At 43.1% G+C, this 25,800-nt stretch overlaps 1 protein-coding gene across 1 annotated transcript in view; it reads left to right on the top strand.

The window, feature by feature from the left end:
- The window catches only part of PCSK2 (proprotein convertase subtilisin/kexin type 2), a 243,851-nt gene that overhangs the window by 182,715 nt on the left and 35,336 nt on the right, over positions 1-25,800 (top strand). Inside the window, exon 6 of the mRNA XM_040351270.1 lies at positions 17,921-17,997. Within this exon, the coding sequence (XP_040207204.1) occupies positions 17,921-17,997 (77 nt within the window). The remainder of the gene's footprint in view (positions 1-17,920; positions 17,998-25,800) is intronic.

Below are 25,800 nucleotides of genomic sequence, written 5' to 3'. Positions count from 1 at the left end.
AAGTTGCATACCACAAGTCAGATCAGTTAAGATGATTATCTGACTTGGATGAAACTTCCATTCAAATCAATGGACTGCAATCATGTCCAAGTCTGACCAAAGTAGTGCATGAAGCATTTTCAAAGTCGGACCGACACAAGTCAGACCAGTTAAGACGACTCCCATAGCGAACCTGGCTACAGCCTAGCTGCGAACACTAACATTAAGCCGGCAATACATGGATTGGAATTTGGTTGGTTCAGCATGGATGGGCCAAATTTTGATTCATGTATGAGCAGGATGGTTATACAGAGGTCAACATTTGTGCTCGATCGGTACTGCCAGCTATAGCTGGCAGTGCTGATCAGTGTATTCTGACAGTGGGGAAGTCTCAGCGGCAGGATTCCCTCATCCGCATGGAGTGAATCAAGTCAATCCTCTGGTTGACCACAAAAAAATAAAATAATCATCCATTGGCTGCCTTAGACAGGAACACTAGTAGGATCCCTACAAAAACAAAAGTTGAAACATATGGTCAATATTGTTTAAGGCCCCTTCACACTAGGGCAGGACGCGGTGGCGGTATAGCGCTGCAAAAAATAGCAGCGCTATACCGTCGGAATTTCTGCGGAATTCGGCCGCTAGTGGTGTGGTATTAACCCCCGCTAGCAGCCGAAAAAGGGTTAATACCGCCCTCTGCAGAGGTGCATTGCCGGCGGTATTACCACGGTGTCCCATGGTTTTCAATGGGAAGGAGCGGTGAAGGAGCGCTATACACACCGCTCCTCTCACCGCTCCAAAGATGCTGCTTGCAGAAGATTTTTTTCTCTCCCGCCAGCGCATCACCTTGGTGTGAAAGCGCTCAGGCTGTCATATTGAGAATGCTGGGCAGGAGTTTTTCAGGCGGTATTTAGGCGCTATTTTTACCGCTAAACCGCCTGAAAAACTCCTCAGTGTGAAAGGGGCCTAAGTGCTTCCTAATAAAATGTCATTATATTTTATAAAATGTACAGAAAGTTTGACCTCTTAACCATATCAGTTCAGTCCATTTCATAGGGGGCTATCTTAGGTGACTGTCTTGTCCTAGTGACAAACAACGCCCCCCCCCCCCCCATCATTGTTTTGTCACAGGGACAGAAATAAAAGAAAATGAATGGGATCAAAAACAAGAATAAACTCCTCACAAAAATGTAACTCTTCTCCATTTTATTCAAAACTAAAAAAACTCAAATTTTTTTGGAAGGGGAGGAATATTTGCTGACATATAAAGCTCATACATTTGGCATCTTTGCCTTGGGCAGAAGATGACTTTGTTCCAGCACTGCATTTAGGGATTTATGGCCTGATCCACAAAAACCGGCCGTAACTTAACTTTTGGCATTGAAGTTACACCGCCGCAAAATCTCTACCTAAGTGCCCGATCCACAAAGCACTTACCTAGAAATTTTGAGCGGTGTAACTTAAATCCATCCGGCGCAAGGCGTTCCTAATCTAATGGGGCGAGTCCCATTTAAATTACAATACAAAACAATTATAGCGCACACATGCAAAAATGACATTTATCCTGCAAGGCTAGTTAAAAACACCTGAACATATTCAAAAATACGGGGGTTTGGTCACACTATATAGTCATATAGTGCTAAGCCCACTTACTGCGACAAAGTACCCTGAATTAGTGGGTCCTACCCTAGTAATAGAATTAAAGAACCTGGGTCTCAACCATGGGAGATATACTCCTCTATGTGGGAGAACTGAAGGGTTTCTTCCTATACACTGGTGGCCACTAATGTGAGGTAATGAAGAGGGGGAGGGGTGCTCCAGCCAAGAGACCTGGTCAGGGTCTATACAAAATACAAAAAGATACTTGGTGGGCACACCCTAAAAATGCTATACATCTAAGCTGGTGCTGCTATAAGACCAAATACAGTACAAAACAGATTATAGCGCACACATGCAAAAATGACATTTATCCTGCAAGGCTAGTTAAAAACACCTGAACATATTCAAAAATACGGGGGTTTGGTCACACTATATAGTCATATAGTGCTAAGCCCACTTACTGCGACAAAGTACCCTGAATTAGTGGGTCCTACCCTAGTAATAGAATGAAAGAACCTGGGTCTCAACCATGGGAGATATACTCCTCTATGTGGGAGAACTGAAGGGTTTCTTCCTATACACTGGTGGCCACTAATGTGAGGTAATGAAGAGGGGGAGGGGTGCTCCAGCCAAGAGACCTGGTCAGGGTCTATACAAAATACAAAAAGATACTTGGTGGGCACACCCTAAAAATGCTATACATCTAAGCTGGTGCTGCTATAAGACCAAATACAGTACAAAACAGATTATAGCGCACACATGCAAAAATGACATTTATCCTGCAAGGCTAGTTAAAAACACCTGAACATATTCAAAAATACGGGGGTTTGGTCACACTATATAGTCATATAGTGCTAAGCCCACTTACTGCGACAAAGTACCCCGAATTAGTGGGTCCTACCCTAGTAATAGAATGAAAGAACCTGGGTCTCAACCATGGGAGATATACTCCTCTATGTGGGAGAACTGAAGGGTTTCTTCCTATACACTGGTGGCCACTAATGTGAGGTAATGAAGAGGGGGAGGGGTGCTCCAGCCAAGAGACCTGGTCAGGGTCTATACAAAATACAAAAAGATACTTGGTGGGCACACCCTAAAAATGCTATACATCTAAGCTGGTGCTGCTATAAGACCAAATACAGTACAAAACAGATTATAGCGCACACATGCAAAAATGACATTTATCCTGCAAGGCTAGTTAAAAACACCTGAACATATTCAAAAATACGGGGGTTTGGTCACACTATATAGTCATATAGTGCTAAGCCCACTTACTGCGACAAAGTACCCTGAATTAGTGGGTCCTACCCTAGTAATAGAATGAAAGAACCTGGGTCTCAACCATGGGAGATATACTCCTCTATGTGGGAGAACTGAAGGGTTTCTTCCTATACACTGGTGGCCACTAATGTGAGGTAATGAAGAGGGGGAGGGGTGCTCCAGCCAAGAGACCTGGTCAGGGTCTATACAAAATACAAAAAGATACTTGGTGGGCACACCCTAAAAATGCTATACATCTAAGCTGGTGCTGCTATAAGACCAAATACAGTACAAAACAGATTATAGCGCACACATGCAAAAATGACATTTATCCTGCAAGGCTAGTTAAAAACACCTGAACATATTCAAAAATACGGGGGTTTTGTCACACTATATAGTCATATAGTGCTAAGCCCACTTACTGCGACAAAGTACCCCGAATTAGTGGGTCCTACCCTAGTAATAGAATGAAAGAACCTGGGTCTCAACCATGGGAGATATACTCCTCTATGTGGGAGAACTGAAGGGTTTCTTCCTATACACTGGTGGCCACTAATGTGAGGTAATGAAGAGGGGGAGGGGTGCTCCAGCCAAGAGACCTGGTCAGGGTCTATACAAAATACAAAAAGATACTTGGTGGGCACACCCTAAAAATGCTATACATCTAAGCTGGTGCTGCTATAAGACCAAATACAGTACATTTAAATTAGGCGCGCTCCCGCGCCGGACGTACTGCGCATGCTCCCGACGCGATTTTCCCGACGTGCATTGTGCGAAATTACGCTACGCCGAGTTTTGTGAATCGCGCCGGGTAAAAAAAGATGCGTCGGGAAAAAAAAGAGATGCGGCGGGAAAAAAAAAATAAAAAAAAAAAATTGACAGCGTCGCGGGAAAGAACGGCGGCGACGGCAAACTAATACTTACGGAGAAAAAACGAAGCTTAAAAGCTTCGTGGATCTCCGTAAGTGCTAATTTGCATACCCGACGCTGGATTTCGACGAGAAATGCCCCCAGCGGCAGCTGCGGTACTACATCCTAAGATCCGACAGTGTAAGTCCCTTACACATGTCGGATCTTCTGCCTATCTATGTGAAACTGATTCTGTGGATCAGTTCCATAGATAGAAACAGGGATACGACAGCGTATCCCTTTTGTGGATCAGGCCCTAAGTGCTGGGGTTAGACTGGGGGGGTTATTTACGAAAGGCAAATCCACTTTGCATTATAAGTGGAAACTACAAATGGAAACTACTTGGAAGAGCAGTTGCTGTAGATCTGATGCACATGATTGGATAATAAAATCAGCAGAGCTTTCCCTTATTTCAGATCCACCCCTTGGATTTACAGCGACTGCACTTCCAAGTGTACTTTTAGTGCAGTTTCAAGTGCACTTTGCACTTGTAGTTTGCACTTGTAGTTTGCACTTGTAGTGCAAAGTGGGTCTGCCTTTCGTAAATAACCCCCTAAGGGTTTGGTTAAGGCCAGGGGTCAGAGGGTATAGGCTGCTATGTTTATTTAAAATTTCTGGCCCCAAAAAACCCACAGTGAACATTGACAACAGCACAGTTTATCAGTGCTAAAATCCAATGTACCACTATTTATATGCAAAGCAAATAATTCAAATATACTAATAAATAAAACATTTTAACTGACATATGAAATGAATGCTGACATATTCTTCTATCGGTAAAGGTTAACTGCCCCAGACTATCAAGGAACTGTTTTCTTTTAAAATGCAAATTGCAGTTAAAGGGAATTTAGAGAAAGTCAGAAGGTGAGTTTGAGGGTTGAATCTTTTCACATATTCCAATTTAACAAGAGGATGGCATTTAGGAGCGAAATATTACTTGTCTTTCCCATCTGTGCTTTGTAAGATTATTTTACAGCAAGGATAATATTTGGGGATTTTTTTCTAGAAGAGTATTCAGCCTCTAGTCAATGATTCTGCGGGATAACAATTTGAAGTATTACATTTATCATTCTAATGCAACATTCTATTTGGAATCTAAAGGCCTTAGGTTTGACACAAAAGACTGATTCTCTCACATCATTGTCTGTAAGCCCACACTGTTCCCCTCTGCTCTTCTTGGGCTTGTATTACAGTAATACAGTTTATTCTGTATATCATTACACACGCAGAACAAACATGCAGCCAATGAAGTCAGAATTCTGCCCAGAATGCTTGTTTTAGGTCAGTAACTCACAAGGTACTAAACTGTATATAAGCAATATGACATTTCTGTTCATGGTTTACCTTTAAAGTGGAAGGCCCCGTACACACGACCAGTTTCCTCGGCAGAATTCAGCTTCCGACCGAGTTTCTGGCTGAATTCTGCCGAGAAACCCGGCCGTGTGTACACTTTCGGCCGAGGAAGCCGACGAGGAGCTCGACGAGGAAAAAGAGAACATGTTCTCTATTTCCTCGTTGTTCTATGGGAGAACTCGGCCCGCCGAGCTCCTCGGCGGCTTCAGGGCTGAACTGGCCGAGGAACTCGATGTGTTTGGCACGTCGAGTTCCTCGGCCGTGTGTACGGGGCCGAAGTAAACTCTCCATTGCTTTGTGCAATTTTCATCCCATGTGATATGAAAACGTATTCACAACACTTGCACAGTATAACGTATGCATAATCGCTACAAGCTTACTGTTTTTTATTTAAAAAAATTGTCTTACTGGATTCAGCCGCGCCATCTTGAGTACTGTTTTCTAACTCATCTTTGGACGTCATTTATGCCCTTCCTTGTTTTCCCTGCTAAAATCTCGCACATGCACGATCGTTTATTAACCAAGCCTCTTGCTCAAGCCACTTTATTTAGATGATTCCCGCCATTGCCGCTATTGATTAAAGAAGAAATTCATCCTGGATAAAGATAAAGAAATTTATTTATTTATTTATTTAAAATGCTTATTGGGAGCGCAGTCATTACCAGCAGGCCTCGATGCGCTCATAGAACCAACATATAAAAATACAGAACACATCTCTCATTACTATAAGAAAACAATATAAAATCACATAATAACATTTAAAAAAGCTAAAATACCATACCAATACTAATATCTTACCCTAATTAGGGCCATACACTTGAACAAATAGGAAAGTTTTTAAAAACTTCCTGAATTTTAATAGATCCTTCTCACATCTTATATATAGAGGTAGAGAATTCCAGAATATTGAGCCCTGTGCATCCAACGTCCTCCCTCCACATTTAGTTCTTTTAAATTTAGGGACAGTCAGATTGGCCTGATCAGCAGATCTCAGTGATCTGTTGGGAACGTAACAGGTAAATTTTTCTTGCAGATACCCTGGGCCTATCTTATGGATGGCTTTATGGACGATACAACCCACTTTGAACAAGACGTGCTCAGCCACCGGTAGCCAATGCAGGGCTTTCAGAGAAGGTGTAATATGGTCTCGACGACCCACACCCGTTAATAACCTTGCTGCGGCATTTTGGATCAGTTGAAGCTTATGCAGAAGGGTTTTTGGACACCCCATGTATAACGCATTACAATAGTCCAGCCGACTACCAATAAAAGCATTGATTACTTGGACTTTGTCCCCCTCGTCAATGAAATGCAATGTAGAGCGCAGGAGTTTCAGTTGGTAGTAACATGCGCTTACCACCTGATTTACCTGCGCCTTCAATGACAATTTGGAATCCACAATGATTCCCAAGTCCCGAACCTGGGTAGCCGGGGTCAAGGATGGCATAAACGAAACCGGCCAAGAAGGAAAATCAGTCACACTGGTTTTGCTCTGATTATTGATAATAATACATTCTGTTTTTGAGCCATTAAGTTTTAAATAATTGGCTCCCATCCAGGACTGTATTTCTTCCAGGCAGGATGCCAAATCTACCTGAACTTCCTAATTTTTAGGTAGCTTAAAATAGATTTGCGTATCATCTGCATACACGTGAAAGCTAAGATTATGGCGCCGAATAATATATAGTAGTGGCCTTATGTAGATATTAAATAATATCGGCGATAGCGCAGAACCCTGAGGAACCCCGCAGGACAAGGAGCTATTAGATGAATAATACGTCCCTAGTCTTACCCTCTGAGTTCTATTCTGCAGGAATGAGGCCATCCATGTCAATGCCATGTCCTCAAACCCGGCCACAGACACCAGCCTTTCCAAAAGTCTGGCATGATCTACAGTATCAAATGCAGCCGACAGATCCAGCAATATTAACGCTGAAGCCTCATCGCTGTCCATGGCCCATAGGCAGTCATCCTTAACTTTAATCAGGGTGGTCTCTGTGCCTCTACCAGGGCGGAATCCAGACTGATATTCATCAAAAATATCATTGGACTCCAAGTGCGGTTGAAGTTGCCACACAACAGCTCTCTCCATTATTTTAGCTATGAAAGGCAAGGTCGAAATAGGTCAGTTATTACTTAGATCGGACCGTGGCACGTTAGCCTTCTTCAACAAGGGGATTATAACCGCCTGCTTCAAAATACTTGGCACTGTTCCAATAGCGAAGGACATATTAATAATGTCTGCTATAAATGTAAGCTATATGTATAGCCCACACTATAGGAGTCTGTAGTATGCCCTGGTTTACTCCCTGTGTGACGTCACACAATCACTAGGGGAGAACCAGAAAGCTGGGAATGACTGCCTAGTCTCGCGAGTCTGAAAAGCTGTGCCACAGGCAGCGGAACTCTTGTACACACTATGTTGTGGATGGGGAGAGGGCACACCGAGCGTGCCGTGAATCACAGGCATGTTCCGAAGACGTAATCAAACTTTACGGGACGCATTGCAAGCAGATTAACCCTTTCACGCCGAGCGTACGCATATATGCGTCCTCGGCTTTCAGGGGTTGTACCGGGATGATGCCTGCAGCCGCAGGCATCATCCCAGTACCGTTGTTTAGAGCGGGCGATCGGCTTTCCAAACATAACAACCGATGCGGCTAAAAGCCGCTCGGTTGTTATGCCGGAGGAGCAGGAGGGGACATCCCCCCCCTCCCGCCGCCTCTCGCCGCTCTGACCGGGCCTCCCGTCCCACCGGGAGACCCGATCCACGATCCGGCGCCTCCAGCGTCTCGGCGCGCTCTGAAACAAAGCCGTAAACGGCTTTGATTCATTGTCCGCATTGAAACCACGGAAGCGGCGTCATGACGTCACTTCCGGGTTTCTCGGCTGCCAATGGCGCCGGATTTAAAAAAGTACACAGTATTCAGAATCGCCGTTTTCGGCGATCTGAATAGTTTGAAGTGCAAAGGAGGGCTCGGAGGTCTTTTAGACCCCCGATCCCTCCATAAAGAGTACCTGTCACGACCTATTGCTGTCACAAGGGATGTTTACATTCCTTGTGACAGCAATAAAAGTGATCAAAATGTAAAAAAAAAAAAAAAAAAAATTAATATTAGAAAAAATAAAAAAATAAATAAGAAAACAAAAAAAAAAAATTTTTAAAGCGCCCCCCTCCCCGCGAGCTTGCGCAGCAAAGAAAGCACATACGGAAGTCGCGCCCGCATATGAAAACGGTGTTCAAATAACACATGTGAGGTATCGCCGCGATCGTAAGAGCGAGAGCAATAATTATAGCACTAGGCCTACTCTAACTCTAACCTGGTAACCGTAAAAAAAGTTTAAAGCGTCGCCTATGGAGATTTTTAGTTACCGTAGTTTGTCGCCATTCCACGAGTGCGTGCAATTATAAAGCATGTCATGCTTGGTATCTATTTACTCGGCATAACATCATCTTTCACATTATGCAAAAAAATTGGGCTAATTTTACTTTTTCATTTTTTTAAAATTCATGAAAGTAAATTTTTCCCAAAAAGTTGTGTTTAAAACACCGCCGCACAAATACCGTATGACATAAAATATTGCAACAATCGCCATTTTATTCTCTAGATTCTCTGCTAAAAATATATATATAATGTTTGGGGGTTCTAAGTAATTTTCTAGCCAAAAATATGGATTTTAACTTGTAAACACCAAATGTCATACATAGGCATAGGCATGAAAGGGTTAAAGAAGTAAAGAGAATTTCACAGGCTGCAATCAGTAGGTTTATTTATTAATGTGCTGAAGTTGCGTTGGAGAGTTTACAACCAGTTTAACCACTTAAGGACCGGAAGGATTCCCCCCCTTAATGACCAGGCCATTTTTTTGCGATACGGCACTGCGCCGCCAAACAAAATTTATGTGCTTTTTTTCCCACAAATAGAGCTTTCCTTTGGTGGTATTTGATCACATTTTTTGCGCTATAAACAAAAAATACAGATCATTTTGAAAAAAAATTGTTTTTATTTTCTGCTATAATAAATATCCCCAAAAATAAAAAAATAAACACATTTCTTCATCGGTTTAGGCCAATATGTATTATTCTACATATTAAACATTACATAGTAAAAAGGTAAGCAGAATTTTTTTTCACGTAATGCTATGTGAATGGGCAAAAGTAACAAATATATTGAGTAGGTGTTATCCCAGTTTGGCTGCAAAAGTGGAATTACTCTTAAACCCTTTAACACACTATAATACATGATATACATTCTGGGGCAGATCCTTAAAGAAATTACGCGGCGTATCTCTTGATACGCCGCGTAATTTAAAATTTTGCACGTTGTATCTTTGTTTTGGTATCCACAAAACAAGATACGACGGCATCTGTGTTAGATCAGACAGGCGTACGTCTTTGTACGCCATCGGATCTTAGATGCAATTTTTCTGCGTCCGCTAGGTGGCGTTCCTGTCGTAATCCGCGTTGAGTATGCAAATTAGCTTTTTCCGACGATCCACGAACGTACGACCGGCCGTCGCATTTTTTTACGTCGTTTCCTTTCGTCTTTTTCCGGCGTAAAGTTAAAGCTGCTATATGGTGGCGTAATCAATGTTAAGAATGGCCGTCGTTCCCGCGTCTAATTTTGAAAATGTTACATCGTTTACGTAAGTCGTCCATAAATGGGGCTGGACGCCATTTACGTTCCGTTGAAAACAATGACGTCCTTGCGACGTCATTTGGAGCAATGCACCCTGGGAGTTTTTTCAGACGGCGCATGCGCAGTTCGTTTGGCGCGGGGACGTGCTTCATTTAAATGAAACACGCACCCTACCCGCCCAATTTGAATTACACCGCGAGAGATACACTACGCCGCCGTAACTTACGGCGCAAATTCGTTGAGGATTCAAACCAAAGCCAAGTAAGTTACAGCGGCGTATCGTATCTTACATCTGCGCCGGGCGCAGTGTATGTATGTGGATCTGCCCCTCTCTGTCTATTTTTACCTAGATTTTTCCTATATTAGATGTATTATTATTATTTTAAACTATTTGAAATATTTACATTGTACTGATGTTTTCCTTTGAGTGTTATTGTGTGTATATATATATATATATATATATATATACAGGGAGTGCAGAATTATTAGGCAAGTTGTATTTTTGAGGATTAATTTTATTATTGAACAACAACTATGTTCTCAATGAACCCAAAAAACTCATTAATATCAAAGCTGAATATTTTTGGAAGTAGTTTTTAGTTTGTTTTTAGTTTTAGCTATTTTAGGGGGATATCTGTGTGTGCAGGTGACTATTACTGTGCATAATTATTAGGCAACTTAACAAAAAAAATATATATACCCATTTCAATTATTTATTTTTACCAGTGAAACCAATCTCAACATTCACAAATATACATTTATGACATTCAAAAACAAAACAAAAACAAATCAGTGACCAATATAGCCACCTTTCTTTGCAAGGACACTCAAAAGCCTGCCATCCATGGATTCTGTCCGTGTTTTGATCTGTTCACCATCAACATTGCAATGTGCAGCAGCAACCGCAGCCTCCCAGACACTGTTCAGAGAGGTGTACTGTTTTCCCTCCTTGTAAATCTCACATTTGATGATGGACCACAGGTTCTCAATGGGGTTCAGATCAGGTGAACAAGGAGGCCATGTCATTAGTTTTTCTTCTTTTATACCCTTTCTTGCCAGCCACGCTGTGGAGTACTTGGACGCGTGTGATGGAGCATTGTCCTGCATGAAAATCATGTTTTTCTTGAAGGATGCAGACTTCTTCCTGTACCACTGCTTGAAGAAGGTGTCTTCCAGAAACTGGCAGTAGGACTGGGAGTTGAGCTTGACTCCATCCTCAACCCGAAAAGGCCCCACAAGCTCATCTTTGATGATACCAGCCCAAACCAGTACTCCACCTCCACCTTGCTGGCGTCTGAGTCGGACTGGAGCTCTCTGCCCTTTACCAATCCAGCCACGGGCCCATCCATCTGGCCCATCAAGACTCACTCTCATTTCATCAGTCCATAAAACCTTAGAAAAATCAGTCTTAAGATATTTCTTGGCCCAGTCTTGACGTTTCAACTTGTGTGTCTTGTTCAGTGGTGGTCGTCTTTCAGCCTTTCTTACCTTGGCCATGTCTCTGAGTATTGCACACCTTGTGCTTTTGGGCACTCCAGTGATGTTGCAGCTCTGAAATATGGCCAAACTGGTGGCAAGTGGCATCTTGGCAGCTGCACGCTTGACTTTTCTCAGTTCATGGGCAGTTATTTTGCGCCTTGGTTTTTCCACACGCTTCTTGCGACCCTGTTGACTATTTTGAATGAAACGCTTGATTGTTCGATGATCACGCTTCAGAAGCTTTGCAATTTTAAGAGTGCTGCATCCCTCTGCAAGATATCTCACTATTTTTGACTTTTCTGAGCCTGTCAAGTCCTTCTTTTGACCCATTTTGCCAAAGGAAAGGAAGATGACTAATAATTATGCACACCCGATATAGGGTGTTGATGTCATTAGACCACACACCTTCTCATTACAGAGATGCACATCACCTAATATGCTTAATTGGTAGTAGGCTTTCGAGCCTATACAGCTTGGAGTAAGACAACATGCATAAAGAGGATGATGTGGTCAAAATACTCATTTGCCTAATAATTCTGCACTCCCTGTATATATATATATATATATATATATATATATATATATATATATATATATATAAATATATATAAAATCAGACAGATAATGCTCAGTTTTCCATTCTCTGTTCATTTGGCGCAGACACGGAAGCCTTTATTTCTGCTTCCACTGAACTAATGCTTGCCTGGAACTAATATCTCATGATATTTAAAATCTGGGTCACATAGTTGTATAGTGATACCATGAATTATTTATGTCTAATATTACTTTACTTTAACTATAGAGATTCATATCTAGGCTGGGTAACCATGGAGACGTCAGTGGGATCCTTGGGGATGCATTCATTTACAGCAATTGTAACTCATGAGGAGATCATGTATCCAATGCAAACTGTCTTTCATTTTTTACGCACTGTTCCATTTCAATAATCCATACTTTAGATGCACAATGCAATAAAAGCTTTGGAGGCTCTTTCACAAAAGACCCCAGCGATTGCCCTTTTATCTGAAAATCATATGCCATTTCCCTGTATGTAATATGTACTAATGCGCAGCTACATGTGCTCTGCTTTGATTTAATTAAAAGCCATTATAATTTTTCGGAGGGGTAAGGGAGCCATTTAGATGTAATTGCACACATGTAATTTTCTGCTTCTATTTCATATTTGCAATGCATGACAGCAATACGTTTCCTTGTATTAATGTTTATTGATTCTTTCTATGCTTTTGCCTCTATTATTGTCATTTTTGTATGCTGCACACACTATGAAAATAAGAGATATTGTTGATGCAATTAGTTATGGTATTGGAGCATTTTGAGTAGCAGTTATATCTTAGCAATTCAGTTCTTTTTATTTAAAGTGTACCTGAACCCAAGAACAAAAACGTAATATATGGCAGCTTACTGTATAGTGGTGGCTAGTGATAACATGTTTTGGGGGAGCACAAACAAACCCCTCTAGGTCCTTACCTGCAGTCCTCAGCCTGGCCTGTCACAGCTCCCCACATACCCAGCGGGCAGCAGCTTCCGTGTTCCAAATCTTCCAGGACAAGAAACCGGAAGTGACGCAATGGCAACTTTTCATTCATCAATGTCAGAAGTGTGAGGATTAGGGGCGCAGTGCTCTGTGCCCCGAGGACAACATTAAACAAACCAATTAGAGCCTCAGGTTCTAATCATGTGCTTGTTTACAAATGATGGAGCTAATAGACAGCTATTAGTCCAGCCACTAAGCTCCACAAGGGAACTGAGACCAAACAAGTATATATCATTAAAGTGATATTTATTTACAGTGAAACACACACCAATAAACATATACAGCAACCAGTCAACACAGCCAAAACAAACGCCAAAAGACAAAATAACAAATGAACTTAACTACTATCTATATGCAATTTCTACAATAGAGGTAGCAGGGATGCAAGGAAGGTAAACATGACTGGATACAAGTGCAGGAGCAAGGCAGAGGGGGGAAGGATGGCTCAGGATACAGGAGGCACAAGGATCTGGAAGCAAGTGGGGCAATAGACAGGATAGTGATGCCCTGGGGGAAGGGAGGAGCAGCCTTAAATATCCACCTGGCAGCTGGAGTCAGGTGTGGCTGATTAGAACCTGCTGGCTTCTGAGAGACACCTGCTGGTGGACACTGAAACTGCAGCCATAGGCCCAGAGAAACACAGTGCCACCAGCAGGTGAACTCATTCCTGACAACATGTTTGCTTGCATGCTAGGAGGACACTACAAGCCAGTACTTTAACCGCGCACCACCACAGGGGAATAACTATAGGTGTTTTCTACTATATTCAAGCCAGGAACCAGTAGTGTTGTCTACTTCAGTGATTTCCAACTTCTAGGGGTATTGGCCAGGTATGGTATACACATAGTTGTATTGGTCAAAACTGGACCAATGTAACTACAGTATGTATAATAAAGACATGCCTGCAATTCTTCTTTAAAATACCAAAATGGAACAAATGAGAAAAGTTCATTGTTATGGTTTGCATACACTTTAACAGAAATGTAAATTACCCTAAATATTAAGTTGAAAAAATTAAAACAACAAACAGTGAAAACATTTCCATTGTATATAGGTACCTTGCAAGGCTGAAATGTCCACCTTATTTACTGTAAGCTTACTAGAATTAAACAGTAGATACCAAGACAGTAAAAGGAAAGATGTGAAAAGTAAATGCTGCATTATTCTGCTCAAGATGTAAGCGTACACCCAATAGAAAAGGAGGAACAGCAGTTATTCAGGGGTCCTCCTATCGCAGCTACAGAATTTGTATCTCCTTTTTTATTTAGTTGGGGGGTTCAGTGGGAAACCAGACCTCTGAAGACCCGATAATGAGAGGGAAAGACTATAACATGTGTTGGTGATAGTGGTTAATAGAATATGTTTTCTTTCTGAGTTACCCGCTTGCCGACCGCCGCACAAGTTTTTAAGTCGACAGAATAGCACGGCTGCGCAAATTGGCGTATATATACGTCCCCTTTAATTTGCCGCCATGTGGTCACGCGCACGCCACCTGCGCCGCCCTCATGACCCTGTCCCAAGCTCTGTGACTGTGCCTGTGGGATCAGTGGACTCGATGTCCGCAGGTGTCCAGCGATCAGGTAACAGAGCTGAAGAAAGGGGAGATGTCAGTGTAAACACAACATCTCCCCCTTCTTCCTAGTGACATGTCACTGATCATCTGTTCCCTGTCATCGGAAACAGCGATCAGTGATGTGTCAAGGCAAGCCAAGCCCCTAACAGTTAGAATCGCTCCCTAGGTCACACTTAACCCCTTAAGCGCCCCTACAGGTTAACCCCTTTACTGCCAGTGTCATTTTTATAGTTATCAGTGCATTTTTATAGCACTGATCGCTGTAAAAATGACAATGGTCCCAAAATGGTGTCAAAAGTGTCCGATGTGTCCGCCATAATGTCGCAGTCATGATAAAAATCGCTAATCGCGGCAATTACTAGTAAAAAATAAAATAATAATAAAAATGCCATAAAACTATCCCCTATTTTGTAGACGCTATGGCCCCATACACACGATAGAATTTAACCGCGGATACGGTCCAGCGGACCGTTTCCACGGATAAATCCTCTCGAGGATTTCCGCGGATTTCTATGCGATGGCGTGTACACACCATCGCATTGAAATCCGCGCCGAAATCCTCTGGCGATGACGTGTCGCGCCGTCGCCGCGATTATGACGCGGCGACGTGCGCGACGCTGTCATATAAGGAATTCCACGCATGCGTCGAATCATTACGACGCATGCGGGGGATCCCTTCGGACGGATGGATCCGGTGAGTCTATGCAGACGAGCGGATCCATCCGTTGGGATGGACTCCAGCAGATGGATATGTTCTGCATGTCAGCGAATATTCGATCTGCTGGAATCCATCCCAGGGGAGATATATCCGCGGAAACAGATCCGCTGGCGTGTACACACCATAGGATCTATCCGCTGAAACCCATTTGCTGGGATTTATCTGCGGATGGATTCTATGGTGTGTACGGGGCCTTAAACTTTTGTGCAATCCAATCAATAAACAAACGCTTATTGCTATTTTTTACCAAAAATATGTTGAAGAATACGTATCGGCCTAAACTGAGGAATTTTTTTTTATATATATTTTTGGGGATAGTTATTATAGCAAAAAGTAAAAAATATAATATTTTTTTTCAAAATTGTCGCTCTATTTTTTCTATAAAAAATGAAAAACCGCAGAAGTGATAAAAAATACCACCAAAAGAAAGCTCTTTTTGTGAGGAAAAAAGAACGTCAATTTTGTATGGGAGCCACATCGCAGGACCGCGCAATTGTCAGTTAAAGCGGCGCAGTGCGGAATCGCAAAAAGTGGCCTGGTCTTTGGCCAGCCAAATGTTCCGGGGCTTAAGTGGTTAAACGTCACCAATGTTTGTAGTGCACAAGTATTCCCTTTTTTTGTAGGGTACCCACATGCATGTCTATGTGCTTAGGGGCACCTCTAAATTATAAAAACATGCTTAGTGTAACATTTCTACATTAACCACTTGTCCACCGGGCCTATTTTAGCACTTCTCTCCTTCATGTAAAAATCACAATTTTTTTGCTAGAAAATTTGCTAGAATATTTTTTTTTTTAGCAGACACCCTAGGGAATAAAATGGCGGTCATTGCAACTTTTTTTCTTGCACAGTATTTGCGCAATCATTTTTCAAATGCCTTTTTTTGGGAAAAAAAAGGTTTCGTGAATTAAAAAACAACAAAACAGTAAAGTTAGCCCAATTTTTTTGTATAATGTGAAAGATGATGTTACGCCAAGTAAATAGATACCTAACATGTCACGCTTAAAAATTGCGCACACTCATGGAATGGCGCCAAACTTCGGTACTTAAAAATCTCCATAGGCGAAGCATTACATTTTTTTACAGGTTACTATATTCGAGTTACAGAGGAGGTCTAGTGCTAGAATGTTGCACACGCTCTAACGCACGTGACGATACCTCACATATGGGGTTTGAACGGCGTTTACATATGTGGGCGAGACTTACATGCATGTTCGCTTCTGAGCGGGAGCTACTGGGGACAGGGGCGTTTAAAAAATATATTTTTTTTTTACTTCATTTTTACTTAATTTTTTTATTTTTACACTTTTTTTTAATTTAAATTTTTTTGATCACTTTTATTCCTATTACAAGGAATGTAAACATCCCTTGTAATAGGAATCACTGTGACAGGTCCTCTTTATGGAGAGATGTGGGGTCTTATTGACAGGCTTACAAGCATGAGATTGTGAAAAAAAAACACCGATCTCATGCCGACAGCCGCGATTGCGGCTTTGTTTAGTTCCGGGTACCTGGGCATGACGTCGCGCCCGGGCGTCCAACCGTCATAGAGATGACTCTGGTCACCAGTCATCTCTATGCTTCCCAGCCAGCACCGGCCGATTCGTTCTCCAGGCCCCCAATGGCACGGGAGAGCCCGGAGAAGCACCGGATGGCGGCGGGAGGGGGGGACGTCCCCTCCAGCTGCCTATAAGAACGATCAAGCGGAACTGCCTCTTTGATCGTTCTTATCTTGCAGAGAATCGCCGGCTGAAGACGGTGATATCTGAATGATATCACCGCACAAAGTCGAGGACGTCATATGACGTCCTCGGTTGTCAAATGGTTAATATATCTGCTTGTAATTTCTAAGAAAATGTGTTCGTACTCATGTATATTTGTAAATCTGAACAGGTGATAGCACGCAATGCCTGCTTTAGTTTCCACTCACACATTCAGCCTTTTGTTCCCAAAGAACAATATACTCCTTGAGGACTGCAAAACCATAAAGAGATTATATCCATCCCCCTGGAACAAATGGTGAAGCATGAAGAAAACAAAGGATATATTGTTAATGTAAAGCGTATGTCAAGACAAAATTAACAAAACAAAACAGTAAATCTTTTAAACACTTATAAGTTTCTTATAAGTTTCACTTATAAAGACCCTGCAGGAACAAAAAAATACTTGTGGATCTGCCAGAAATGCACTTAGTTCTGTTAACAACATGCAGCATATTTGTGAACTGAGTGGTGTCAGCCCTACCAGTTTTCTTTTGCTAAAGTACGCCAACACTCCCACCCTTAGGTCTCTACTACATAAATACTAATCACATTGTAAGAGGGCTAAATAGGCTTTTTGTGATGACAAAAGTATGTAGAGGACAAAAGACAGCTCTAAATTTCTGACACGATTAACAGTTATATAACCAAAGGTGTATTTAACTACTTAAGCCCGGACCATTTTGCTGGTCAAAAACCAGGCCACTTTTTGCAAATCGGCACTGCGTCGCTTTAACTGACAATTGCGCAGCCGTGTAACGTGGCTCCCACATTGCATGGCCGTCAGGGAAGCTCCGGTGAGGACAGAAATCAGGTTAACTTCTCCCAGCGGGGACGGCTTACAACGCCTACCACGCCCCCCCGCCGGGATGAGACAATAACCCGACAGGAGGGATTCCCGCATCAATACAAAACCTAAAATTACCTAAAATATTGAACCCAAAAGGCCAACATCCAACAGCTTAGTAACTAGTATGAAAAATGAAGGTCAACAGAAGGAGCCTACATGCCTCATAATAAGTTTCCTTCAATCATTCTCTTATAGGTTTATTACTGTATTTGTAATGGTATGTTTTTTTTTGTATTTTATTATAGAATGCAGAGGCAAGCTATGACTTCAGCAGCAATGACCCTTACCCATATCCCCGCTACACTGATGACTGGTTTAACAGGTACTGTGAATTATGGATATAAATGATGTACATAAATATGCATATATCTATATCTATCTTTTTGTCGTTGTCTTTTTACCTCTCTATATAAACTTAAAGCGGAAGTAAACCCATCCATTTAACCGTTTCAAATAAGTAACATTTCTGGTACATGCCGGGACTGTAACCCTCCCATTGGTTGTGCTCTCAACCAGACTGTCAAAGCATCCAATGGTTAGTGTCATAACTGACCACATGTGCAGCATCATGGCAGTTGTAGATTAAACAGAGGCCAAGATGGCAGCTTCCTTGACTGAAAACAATAGGAGGGTTTTACTTCCACTTTAATGGGAGAAATAGCGTTGAGTAGCCGAACCTGTTGCATATCCTGTATTGTTCTGTTAGGACTCGTTCACATGTGCAATACTGTCTGAAGAGAAATTCATATTTGGATCCCTCTTCAGAAAACATTTGACAGGTAGTGGGGAGGCATTGTATCGCCTCCTTTATACCCGCTTTATAACCCTAATTGCTGGACTACCACACCTCAACCAGGAGCATTCCATAGTGTTGCGAGGACCTTGCAGAGCCCCCCGCTGAAAGTGTCAGGTGGTACCAATTCTGCCATGGCAGCAAAGCATCCTGGCTGTGGCATGTGTACACCCCTGGGCACTTCCCATGCAGCTAAAGCAGGTAGAGGTTGAGGGGCAGTAAATGTGTGGCTCAACTGCCGGGTTTAACCAATCCTCAACCAGACGTATTAATAACCCTGAACTTTAAAAAAAATACATTCCATGTGCATTGAAACAAATAAGTGGCTATAGTCTTGGTGTAAGACTTATTTAGCAAGCAGTCACAACAATTGGCTGCCAGTCTTCAGAGCAGGGTATGTGCTCTCTGTGTGGAAGCAGTGATCTCTCCCAGAGGTTTGACATGCCCCCTAATGAGTCAGAGCCAGAGCCCTCCATTCAACAGGGTGCATGTGTTTTTCTGATTGCAGAGCTAACAATCTGACTCTGGCCTCGTACACACGACCGAGTAACTCGACAGAATCCATTAAGAAACTTGGTGGGAGAGCTTTTTTGCCGAGGAAAACGGTCATGTGTATGTTTTTCATCGAGGAAACTGTCGAGGAACTCGACGATAAAAAAGAGAACAAGTTCTATTTTTCCTCGATTTTTCCATGTCGTGTTCCTCGTCGGGCTGGTCTTTTCCAGGGACTTTTTTCTCAGCGAATAGGTGCAGGAACTCTCCCTTTTGGACTTGCCTCGTCTTACCTCGTCTTCACCACTACCTACCTCCGAGCACCGTTCCTTGGTCCCACCTCCTACCCACCTCCCAGTACTGCCCCTTTAATTGTTTAATGATAACAAGAAAATCAGTAAACTAGATCCCCTGCAGCCAATAACAATAGACCCCCAGCAACAATAGATCCACTGGCAAAAATAGACTGCCCTCAACAAAATAAACCCCCCCTAGCAACAACAGACCCCCAGCAGCAACAAAAGATCTCCCCGCAGACAGTTTCGATAGACCATCCAACAACCAGCTACACTAGAATTCTCCCTTGTCAGTAGATCCCTTCAGGCAACAACTGACTCTCCCAGCAACATAAGACCCACCCCAGCAACAATCCTTAGGGGCGGACTCAGCATTCGGGCTCTCAGGCACTGCCCGAGGGCCCCATGCCATACAGGGGCCCCATCAGGGTTACCAGCCTCAGCAAAACCAGGGACAGTATGTAAAAACTGTTTTTTGTTTTTGTTTTTACATCCCTGAAATGTCCCTTACCGACATCCTTTTGGTCGAAAAATCCCAAGATTATAGCTGCCCCGCCTCTCCAGTACCTTTTTAGTGTGTGTGTGTGTGTGTGTGTGTGTGTGTATGTATACTGTGTAAGCATATTGTATGTGTGTGTTTGTACTGTGTGGCCCCATAATCTCTTATTGCCCAGGGGCCCCATAATCTCCTTTTGCCCGGGGGCCCCATAATCTTCTTTTGCCCGGGGGCCTCATAATGTCCTATTGCCCGGGGGCCCCATGAGTTGTCAGTTCGCCCCTGTACCTACAATAGACCCTCCCCCTGCAAAAATAGATCCCTTTCAGCAACACTATATCCCCCAGCAGCAATAGACACTGTAGCACAACACAGCACCCCTTGATATCACATACATTCAGTGCTAGAGGTGCCGGAATTGCGATCCCCTGCGTTCCCGCTGAAAAAAAAGCCCTGGTCTTTTCCGACGAGTTCCTCGGTCGTGTGTACGAGGCCTCAGCAAAACCAGGGACAGTATGTAAAAACTGTTTTTTGTTTTTGTTTTTACATCCCTGAAATGTCCCTTACCGACATCCTTTTGGTCGAAAAATCCCAAGATTATAGCTGCCCCGCCTCTCCAGTACCTTTTTAGTGTGTGTGTATGTATACTGTGTAAGCATATTGTATGTGTGTGTTTGTACTGTGTGGCCCCATAATCTCTTATTGCCCAGGGGCCACATAATCTCCTTTTGCCCGGGGGCCTCATAATCTCCTTTTGCCCGGGGGCCCCATAATCTTCTTTTGCCCGGGGGCCTCATAATTTCCTATTGCCCGGGGGCCCCATGAGTTGTCAGTTCGCCCCTGTACCTACAATAGACCCTCCCCCTGCAAAAATAGATCCCTTCCAGCAACACTATATCCCCCAGCAGCAATAGACACTGTAGCACAACACAGCACCCCTTGACATCACATACATTCAGTGCTAGAGGTGCTGGAACTGCGTTCCCGCTGAAAAAAAAGCCCTGGTCTTTTCCGACGAGTTCCTCGGTCGTGTGTACGAGGCCTAAGGGGTATGTTAGACCTCTGTGGAGAAAACACTGCATCCACACAGAGAGCAAGACTCCCACTCTGCAGCTGCTGGCAAGGGACAGTCTTTTCTTACTCAGGCTGTGGCTGCTTCAGGCCCCATACACACGACCGAGTTTCTCGGCAGAATTCAGCCAGAAACTCGGTCGGAGCTGGATTCTGGCGAGAAACTCGGTCGTGTGTACACTTTTCAGCGAGGAAGCCGACGAGGAACTCGTCGGGCCGAAAAGAGAACATGTTCTCTATTTTCTCGTTAGTCAATGGGAAAAGTCGGCCCGCCGAGTTCCTCGGCGGCTTCCACACTGAACTCGACGAGGAACTCGATGTGTTTGGCACGTCGAGTTCCTCGGTCGTGTGTACGGGGCCTGAGAATAAGACGTTGAACATCTTTTCTTTTGCTGTCCCTATAACGTATTAAGGTGATTGAGTGTTCAATTGGGTTTTAGGTCACTGGCTTTGTGATGATTATACAAAATCTGAGCAAAGTTCGGTGACACTAGAAGTTCCTCTTGTTTTCACTGTACTTTAAACTTTATTTTAGTAAAATGGATTTGCTTTAGCCAAGACAACATATTGCTTTAAGGTTGGATTTACACTTATATGCTTGCTTTGCTCTGCACGTTTGCTTTTAATGCAAATTATGATGTGTTGATGTACATTATGGAAAGCCGGTATAATGTGCATCAACCAGCTGAAAAAATGGACATTGCCTTTTTTTGCCTGATACATGTCAGTGTGCTGCATTTGTGTAAACTTGCACCATTTATAACAATGGCAAACCTATGCTGATCCATTAACTGTTTATGCCGCTCTCTACTGGTGAGCCCAGGGCAAATGTCCCTTTTCTCCTGTATTAAAGCAGTCCTCTCTATACATCTGACAGTGCGTCGCTCTGCTGCATTCTATTGTATTACGCCTAAATCTCTTCCCTACAGATTGAGAACATGATCTTTTGTTCCAGTACTTCAGTTTCCATGGTAAAATTAACAGAACTGTCTTATCTACAAAATATCCAGTTGAACTAACAAAACAAAGAGGCAAAGTTGAATAAAAAGACACGTTAAATGAAACCTGAAGTGAGAAAAACATGGAGACTGTCATTGATGGTCCTCGTCTTGTGAAAGTGCTATTTTTTTGACTGTAATACTAACCCCCTGGCTTCAGTGCTAACCTACAACAAGTGTGCTAGAAATGGGGGTACAGCGCTCAGGTTGTCAGCACGAACAATCAATAGGGGGTTAAAAGCTATAAAAATAAATTAAAATAAATGGACAAACCACAACGGCGACGTGTGTAGTCTGAGGCCTTGTACTCACGGCAGGACATGTCCGATGAAAACGGTCTGCAGACCGTTTCCATCGGACATGTCTGGCCGGGGACTGCCCGGGGACTTCTGTTCGATGGCTATACACACCATCGAACAGAAGTCCGCGCGTAAACAATACGCGGGGCGTGTCCGCGGTGTCGCCGCGTCGATGACGCGGTGTCGCCGCGACAATGACGCGGCGACGTGGGCGGGCCGCCTTAAATATGCTTCCACGCATGCGTCGAAGTCATTCGACGCATGCGAGGGATGCGGGCGGCAGGACATGTACGGTAGGTCTGTACAGACGACCGTACATGTCCGGGCGGACAGGTTTCCAGCGGACTGTTTTAAAACAAGTCCGGGAAACAGTTGTCCGCTGGAAACCTGTCCGATCCGTCCCAAAATGGTCCGCTCGGGCCAACACACGGCCAAACATGTCTGCTGAAACTGGTCTGCGGACCAGTTTCAGCAGACATGTTTGGTCGTGAGTACGGGGCCTGAGAGTTCATGAGTCCATGTTTGGGAAGTAATGAGATCAGTCCCAGCAAGTTATCAATAGGAGGTTGTAGAAGGCTGTGGATGGTCAGTTCAGATGATGAGCAGTTAATCAAGGCAGCTGTCCAGGAGCGAAGTCAGCTCAATGTATGCAAGAGAAAAGAGTAAGGAGAAACACTTGAAAAAGGAGCGCGCAGGTCGGATCCTTTGCGCATGCTCTGAAACACGTTGTGGTCCCTCTCGGCCTCCGTCCAAGCTGACGCTACGCTCCACCTGATGAATTCCCTGCTGACAGTGAGACATCCACCACGGACATAGCTGGCTCCCCCCGGCTCTCCTCGGGTCCTAGCAGCCACATTTCATCTGGATATATGGTCTACTGCCCGTCAGACTTGTGCCAGCTTCCCTGACTGCAGCATATTATTTTATGATGTAAGTGCTGGATTATTTTATATATTGTATTAAAACACAGTTTACTCAGTGGCGCTTTTCTCTTTACTCTTTTCTCTTACAACAAGTGTGCTGATCAGAAGCTCTTACTGCACTCTTAGGCCCCGTACACACGACCGGTTCATCCGATAAGAATGGTCCGACGGACCGTTTTCATCGGTCTACCGCTAAAGTGGCCTGATGGTCTGATGTGTGTACACACCATCAGTTCAAAAACCGATCAGGTCAAAACGCGGTGACGTAAAACACACGACGTGCTGAAAAAAACGAAGTTCAATGCTTCCAAGCATGCGTCGACTTGATTATAATCATGCACGGGTTTTGAACCGATGCTTTTGTGTACTAACCATCGGTTTGGCCCGATCGGTCAGCGGTCCATCGATTTTAAAGCAAGTTTTAAAATTTTGGTCCGAAGGACAAAAGACCGATGGGACGTACACACGGTCGGTTTGGACCGATGAAACTGAACCTCGGTCCATTCTCATCGGTTTTGACTGATCGTGTGTACGCGGCCTAACTGCCTCTTTGTTGCAGGCCAGTGATTCAGAATGTACTGATATCAAGCAATTAGTATTTTAAAGGGCAGCATTCATTTTTTCATTTGAGTTTTTGCTGCCATTATGACACTCTTTTTTTGGGACAGGGAGTTAGACTGGCCATACACAGTTCCTGGCCAAGATTTGAACCGTTAATGGGCAGGCTGAATGTACGAAGTTGATCGATCGAAGGATTGTCCTGTCAGCACTGTCTATGTTGATAGGGGAATCGTGTAAACTTCTTTCCTGCAACCATATGATGCATTAAAGAAAATTTGCACAGTTCCCCCATCAACACAGAAAGTGTTAACAGAGAAATCAGCAATTGTCTTATGCCAGCGGGGGACGGGGTAAGGCGGGGGAAGACAGTGATTATTGCTAGTGGCTATAGCAGCCGCTAGCAAATTTGCACAGTTCCCCCATCAACACAGAAAGTGTTAACAGAGAAATCAGCAGTTGTCTTATGCCAGCGGGGGGTCGGGGTAAGGCGGGGGAAGACAGTGATTATTGCTAGTGGCTATAGCAGCCGCTAGTAACAGTCACAAGGGAATCCGACAGGCTGGTTGTACCCAGTTTGATCGATCGATAAACTTTGTACATTCAGCCTGCCCATTAACAGTTTGAATCTGATTAATCTCCTTTTAGATTGTTTGAGGCATCTGGAAAAAAAACTTGTCCAGAGAAGAAAAGGTGGCACTACCATCAGTCCCGTGTCATGCCAAAAGTAAAGCATCCTGAGACCATTCATGTGTGGGCTTGCTTCTCAGCCAAAGGGAGTGGGCTCACTCACAATTTTGCCTAAGAACAAAGCAATGAATAAAGATTTTTACAAAAACATCCTCCAAGAGCAACGTCTCCCAACCATCCAGTGACAGTTCTATGGGAGCTTTGTGTGTAGGTTCCATTGGACATTTCCTGTCGGAATTTCCGACAGCAAAAATTTGAGAGCTGGTTCCCTCAATTTTCCGACGGGAAAAGTTTTTGTCTGAAATTCCAATCATCTGTATGAATCTCCGACACACAAAAAAAACACGCATGCTCAGAATCAATTTGATGCATGCTCGGAATCATTGAACTTAATTTTCCTCGGCTCGTTGTAGTGTTGTATGTCACTGCGTTCTTGACGGTAGGAATTTCAGACAACATTTGTGTGACCGTGTGTATGCAACAAAAGTTTGAGCCAAAATTCAGTCGGAAAAAAATCCACGGTTTTCTTGTCGGAATTTCCGATTCTGTGTACGTGGCATGAGTGGATTGGGTAACAAAAAAAATCTAAATTTTGTGTGCATGGCCAAGAAACTCCCCAGACCATAATTCCATTGAGGACTTGTGAGAACTCCAAAATGATAAACTCCAAGCATTGATTATGCAAGAATGGGCTTTTATATTTGAGAGGCCACTTAAGAAGTGACCCCCATATCCTTCTATATCAGCTTTTCTCAAAAACACAGAGGAATAAAATGTAAATGTGGGGTACCTAGCATATTTGACACCCAGAGAGGATAGAAGATGGAAGAACCCCAGAGGTCTACACAAACCTGGTGGAGAAACTCTGCTCTGGATACTTACCAAATGCTCAAAGCAGGTAAAACTTCTGGTGGAGATACCTCACTGCTCTTGGAAAAATTAGAAGCCAGCATGTAATTCAATTGACCAGCAGATTGAAATTACAATTTTGTCTGGAGTTGGCCTTTAGCTAAACCCCTGTGCTATACGTCTTGTAAAATCACTCATAAATCAGTCTTTTTTACTTAACATGACTTAATTGTGTAAATAATGGGTTTGAACTATTAAAGTCCAGGGAATCAATTGTATTGAGATTTACATTGTTAAATTGTGTGTGAAAGGTCTAGATACAAGGCATGTTTATGGCAGCTGTATGTAAAGTATTACATTCATCATCATAATTTCACAAATCAATGATCCATATAATATTACATTCCCTGTACACAGGTGACATATAAACTCTTTAATTGCTGTGGCCAGACACGTAGTAAAGTGCAGGTTAGCGTTTTATGTAAGGGCAGTTAAAAGGTTATGCTGTACTTAAAGTAGTAATGTTTACCTTTGCCGTATGCTGTTTAAACTAAAATCGAAGGAAATAGCACAAGATAGTTACAACGTCTTTTTATTATTTCTAGATATCATTTTATATATTTATATATATACATACAGTTGCAAGAAAAAGTATGTGAA

The sequence above is a fragment of the Rana temporaria genome, chromosome 4 (assembly GCF_905171775.1).
Source record: "Rana temporaria chromosome 4, aRanTem1.1, whole genome shotgun sequence".
Taxonomy (NCBI): Eukaryota; Metazoa; Chordata; class Amphibia; order Anura; family Ranidae; genus Rana; species Rana temporaria.
The sequence above is the reverse complement of the archived record's forward strand: the minus strand, read 5'-3'. Positions and strand labels throughout refer to the sequence as shown.